This window comes from Alexandromys fortis, unplaced genomic scaffold (assembly GCF_014885135.2).
Source record: "Alexandromys fortis isolate MF-2015 unplaced genomic scaffold, M_Fortis_MF-2015_v1.1 scaffold_149, whole genome shotgun sequence".
Classification (NCBI taxonomy): Eukaryota; Metazoa; Chordata; class Mammalia; order Rodentia; family Cricetidae; genus Alexandromys; species Alexandromys fortis.
Window position 1 is genome coordinate 180,279 of NW_026068025.1, and position 5,931 is coordinate 186,209.

The window sequence follows — 5,931 nt, forward strand, 5'->3', positions numbered from 1 at the left end:
ACGGGTATTTGATAAAGTTAATTTAAAACAAAGGACTTCTTCCCGGTCTGGTCAGTGATATAGATAGAGAAGGAAAGAAATTGAGCTTCCACAGCAAGCAGACTAGAGCTGAGGGGACAGCGGCGTCCCACAGCTGAGCTCCCGCCCCCATAGTTCCACCTCCATCCCCACCTTCCACCCTGAATACTACAAGCTAAACCTCCATTTGATCCTTTCCCATAATGCCAATAGTGCAGCTCAGGTTCTGATTGGGAGAAATTTGACAGGAAAAGGAAACTACAGACCCTAGAAAGAAGTTCTTTGCCAGATATTAAGACGCTGCTCTGCAGTTGCATGCAGCCTTGCACGGCGCGACTTCTCTCCGGGAAGCTCAGTTTAGACTTGTTGGAATTGCAAAATAGATTTAAGATTAAGGCCGTGGGACTCGTGGGTGCAGCGCACAGTTTGGTAACCACCCTGGTGACGATTGCACAGAGTTCGGCCTTCGGGAGGTCTGGGGTGCCGGAGTATAGGAGTGTGAGCACCGGGGTTCAGGGAAGGTTTCCGGAGGCCTCTGGTGGGCACCTTGGCTTTGGGTGCTGGAGAAGCGGTGCTTTTTGCACGCCTCGGATCCGGAACCTGGCCTTGCTCAAGGGCGTTTCCGATTGGTCAGTCCGAAAGCTCTGACTGCTCTCTTCGGCTGCTTGAGATGCGGCTGCCCGGGGCGGATGCTCCGCCGCCTCCCGGTCTCTGCCACAGCTCATCCTAGGCTCCCTCAGGATTTCAAATACCGTATCTCACAAGGACGTGTATTCCCAGAGGCAAGAGAAACGGTTTGTTCTTTCTGAAAGTGAAGCCATTTTCCTCACATCACTATGTGTACCAGAGAGTGGTTTCCCGGTTCCAGGCGCCACCCACGGACGACCCGCGTCCCCTTCCTCGGGATGATGCAGCGCCTCCCCGCGGCTGCATCCCTGAACACCCGGCTCCTGCTTCCCTTTGCGGTATTCGCTCGCGGCTGTTTAGACTACACGTAGGTATTTAGAAACAAAACACGATGATGGTCAGTGCTTTCCTTTTTTTTTACCAAATCCGTAAAAATACAACACAGTTTGATTTCTGTCTTTTTCTCGACTCGCGATTGGAACTACCTTTTCCATACTCTGACTTGGTCTAAATAACCACTGTTATTATTTCTTGTTGCCCAGATTGTGACTTGTGACGTAGTGTCCTGTGGAAGACCCTTGAGTCTAGCCCATCCGTGAAAGTATTTGCCTCAAGAAATCTTTTTATTTTTTCAGATCCAGCTATGTTTTATTTTGTTTGAAAAAAGGGTCTTTTCAACGTAGCCTAAGCGACCCTCAAAATTGTTATCCTGATTCAGCCTAAGTGCTGCAAATGTCGCATGAACTACCATGCCCTGCTATCCTTACATCTTTGAGTCATTTCTTTCTTTCCGTATATTTTAGATTTATTAGCGTATATTAACTGTGCATAATAATGGTTTTCATTTTGATAATTTCATACATGTATATAATGTTGTTTGTTCATATCTACACACACCATCTCTCCCCCCCCCCCCCCGTCACCTTCCTCTTTATAAATACCCCCTCCCATATTCACATCTTTTTAAAAAATGTCTAGCTTCCACATGCTAGAGAATCCACACACTGCTTTCCTCTCAGGATCTGGTTTATTTGACTTAACACAATGACCTTGAGTTCTATCCATTTTTCCAGCAAGTAACATTAATTTACTTTTTTTCTCATTTCTTTATTTTTTTTTCTATTTCTCCCCTCCATTTTTTAAATAGTGTCTCACTATGTAGCCCTGACTGGCCTTAAACACACAGAGACCCACCTCCCTCTGCCTCCCAAGGGCTGGGATTAAAGGTGGTGCGCCACCACCGCCCAGCCAATTTCCATTGCTACTGACAGAATAAAGTATTCTGTTTTCTTTAACCAGATAGGTTGTTTTCTTTCTTAGCTACTTGGCTTAGAGGGCAAAGGTTAGTGCTGTGGTCTGCACGTGTCCCCAGAGTCACACACTGAAACAGCGTCACCAGTGTGAGAGCGGTCAACAGTGGGGCCTTTAGGAGGCATGAGTCAAGCGAGAGTCCTTAAGAAAGGGTTCTAGGTAAAGGTTCTCATTCTTCAAATAAAGGCAGCTAGAAGCCTCTGTCCATGGCCACCAGGCATCGAATCCACCTGCCTGGGCCTTGGCTTTGTCTTTCCAGCTCTCAGAACTGTGAGAAATGAGTCTCTGATGTTATAAATTGCCCAGTCTATATAATTTCATAGCTTGTGATCATATATATGTGTAACTAAAATTTACTATGTATTTTGTTTTGGCCCATAGACCCGGTTTATAACTCCTAGAGCTCCCCTTTTTAATTAAGCAACAAAAACCTTAAGCATATGTTCTATTAAGGTACTTGGCCTTTTTCCTTGACTCTTGAAGCAACTTTTAAAAAAAGATTTTTTTTATTATTATATATGGTGTTCTGCCTGTATGTCTGCCTGCAGGCCAGAAGAGGGCACCAGATCTCACTGGCAGAGAGGAGGGTATGAGACGCACATCTGCTGAGATTGATCAGTGAGAGCTAGAAGTTCAGCTAATTGTTGGTGTAGCCAAGTTGGGAACCTGTGGTGCTTGTGTCAAGACTTTGTCATGGGCCAGCAAGGACACAGCAGGGGCATTTTTAGATTTTTTAAATAATTCTTTTAATTTTAAAATATTTCTTATTTTAAAGTACTTTTAATTTTAAAATATTTTAATGCTAAAATATTTTTAATGTTAGAATAGCTTTAATTTAAAATACTTTTAAATTAAAATTTTTAATTTTAAATCTTTTTAAATGTTTTAATATAAAAATATTTTTTAGGCTGGGTGGTGGTGGCTCACACTTTTAATCCCAGCACTCAGGAGGCAGAGGCAAGCAGATCTCTGTGATTTGGGGGCCAGCCTGGTCTACGAGAGCTAGTTCCAGGACAGGCTCCAAAGCTACAAAGAAAACCTGTCTCAAAAAAATTTAATATTTTACTATAAAGATATTTTTGTGTGTTTATGGGCGTTTTGCTTGCACGTATGTTGTGTACCACTTGACTGCCTGGTGCCAGCAGGAGGTGGTGGATCCCTTGAGATGAGTTACAAGTGGATGTGACCATCATGTGGGTTCTGGGTACTGAACCGCGGTCCTCTGGAAGAACAGATACTTAGCTTAACTGCTGAACCACCTCCAGACCTCGACTACTTTTCTAATAACCCAGAACTCGGGAAAATTTGCCTAGTTGCCGGAAAAAGGAAGCACGCAGAATTATAGGTTCTTTGGGACTTGGCAGTTGAGGCAGGGTTGTTTAAAAAAAAAAAAAAAGGCGCTGAGAAAATGACTTAAATTTTTCTGCAATCCCAGCTGCAGTCCTACACAGAGAGGCGCCACTAACAACTCTAGAGATAGCGGCACCAGGAGAGAATTTAAAGGGAAGGCTGTAGAGTGGAACGCCCCATGGACCAATCAGAGCTCAGTATTCAATCATGCTGCCTGACGGGCGGCCAATAGGAACGCAGCGGGGTCTATAAAAGCTGTGCCCGCAGGCCATTTTGTGCCTTTGAGGAGCAGCTCAGGAAGGCTTCAGAGGGATGGCTCGCACCAAGCAGACGGCGCGGAAGTCGACGGGAGGCAAGGCTCCACGCAAGCAGTTAGCCACGAAGGTGGCACGCAAGAGTGCACCGGCCACTGGCGGCGTGAAGAAGCCGCACCGCTACCACCCGGGCACGGTGGCGCTCCGCGAGATCCGCCGCTACCAGAAGTCCACCGAGCTGCTGATCCGCAAGCTGCCTTTCCAGCGCTTGGTGCGCGAGATCGCCCAGGACTTCAAGACCGACCTGCGCTTCCAGAGCTCGGCCGTGATGGCTCTGCAGGAGGCCTGCGAGTCCTACCTCGTGGGGCTCTTCGAGGACACCAACCTGTGCGCCATCCACGCCAAGCGGGTGACCATCATGCCGAAAGACATCCAGCTGGCTCGGCGCATCCGCGGAGAGCGGGCCTAGACCCCACGGGCTCCCAATCCTTGCAGGGCCAACAACCCAAAGGCTCTTTTCAGAGCCACCCACAAAATCCAAAAAAGTGGTTGTAACCTAGATTGGATCTCACTGGAGGTCAGGACGAGTCGACTGGGAAGCCCAGTCCATAGGCTTAGCCGCGGACCCGTTAAGCTGTTTGGTCCGCAGTTCCGCCCAAATTTAACTAGGCCTTCACTTACAAGGCGTAATAGCCTCAAGGTTGGCAGATGTGACTGGTCCTGCCTAGTAAAAGCCCCAAAGGCGGCAAACCCACTGCCACAACCATAGTGTTGGCCTGGTGTGCTCTTCTGTACCAGCACCACTCGCCAGCTGTGTTAACTGCCCATTACTAGGAGCCCAGCAGATCTTGTGCTTTGGATAACTCACCTGGTTTAAAAAGGCTGCTGGCTACTCCTGTGCATTAGAAGTTAGTCTTTCTCCTATGATGGAAAGCACAGGGAGCTGAGTGTGTTTTATTAAATTCTAGCCTGTGTTAACTTTGCCCATCTGCTAGGGCAGTTAAGGAAAAAGTTTCCAGGGACACATCCAGTGTAGTAAGGAAGCCGCTAATTAGCTCCCAGCTGCTCAGTCCCAAAATAATCACACAGAAACTATATTAATTAAATCACTGCTTGGCCTATTAGCTCTAACTTCTTGTCAGCCAGCTCTTATATTTTAATTTAACCCATTTCTAGTAATCTGTGTATCGCCACATGGCTGTGGCTTACTGGGTAAAGTTCCGTCTGGCTCCGACGGGGCTACATGGCTTCTCTCTGTCTCCACCTCCTTTCTCCCAGCATTCTGTTTAGTTTTCCCTGCCTGGCTCTTCCCCTATAGCTCTGCTATAGGTCCAAAGCAGTTTCTTTATTCATTAATGGTAATTACAGCATACAGAGGGAAATCCCACATCAATCCAGAGGATCCTGTGTTAGACTCTGACTCTCCACTTAGTGTAGGGAGTTTAGCCAATAACTATTGACTCACCCTAAGTGGTAAGCAATAGGATCTCTAGTTTAGAAGTTCAAGAGGATGTTTTGCCCTGGGATTTTATTCTCTGGATGTCACTAGCCCCGATTTCTAGTGTCCAGTACTGTGTAACAGGCTTCTGAATAATACAAAGAGCTAATGGTGTACCAGGGATGACAGGCATAGAGAATAATCAGCCTGCTCAGAAATCAAACAGGAAGGAACCTAAATTGAACTGCATAGTGGAAGCCTGGGGGGAATAGCCTGAACATATGACTGAGGTTAATTAAAAAAAAAAAAACCTGATTGCATGATGGTTGACTGACAGCGGTTCTGTTGGACTTATATTTAAATTGAGTGCTTTGCCCTTTAAAAATAAATCTATTATAAAACTAAAAAAAAACTTTACCTCTGTTACATAGTGAAATCACCCATTAATGGCTTTGTTAAATAGATAACCAAGGACCACCTAGTGTAGTGGGATGATCTGAGGTCAGGGTGAGAGGTGTCTTTGTAAGAAGAGATGAGAAAACACACACACACACACACACACACACACACACACACACACACACACACACGGGACCCCATGAGGACCTAGAGAAGACTTGCAAGCCAAGGAGAGGAGAGCAGCCTTAAAGACGCAGCCCTCCAGAACCTTTCAGACAGGAAGAAATTTAGTGTTGCCAGCAGCGGTGCAGCATGCCTGTAGTCTCAGCACCTGAGACACTGAGATGGGAGGACCACAAGCTTCAGGCCAGGCTGGAACGCATAGCAAAACCTCACCTTTTTTTAAAAAAAAAAAATGTCTATGCAAGATCTCCTGAGTAAATTAGGAGCATGGGGACCATGGGAGAGGGTAGAAAAGGAGGGGAGGAAGGGAGTAGAGAAAAATATATAGTTCAATAAGAACAATTTTTAAAA

The 5,931-nt window shown here is 46.1% G+C and overlaps 1 protein-coding gene across 1 annotated transcript; it reads left to right on the forward strand.

Moving 5' to 3' along the window:
• Window positions 1-302: 302 nt before the first annotated feature.
• H3-4 (H3.4 histone, cluster member) lies at window positions 303-5,394 on the forward strand. Its single transcript, XM_050163766.1, has 2 exons — window positions 303-1,012; window positions 3,392-5,394. Exon 2 carries the CDS (start codon window positions 3,619-3,621, stop codon window positions 4,027-4,029), a length of 411 nt encoding a protein of 136 aa, XP_050019723.1. The 5' UTR covers window positions 303-1,012; window positions 3,392-3,618; the 3' UTR covers window positions 4,030-5,394.
• Window positions 5,395-5,931: the final 537 nt, after the last annotated feature.

What these genes read in the sequence shown, in the direction of transcription:
- H3-4 (XM_050163766.1), top strand. Translation starts at nt 3,619, where the DNA reads ATGGCTCGCACCAAGCAGACGGCGCGGAAGTCGACGGGAGGCAAGGCT.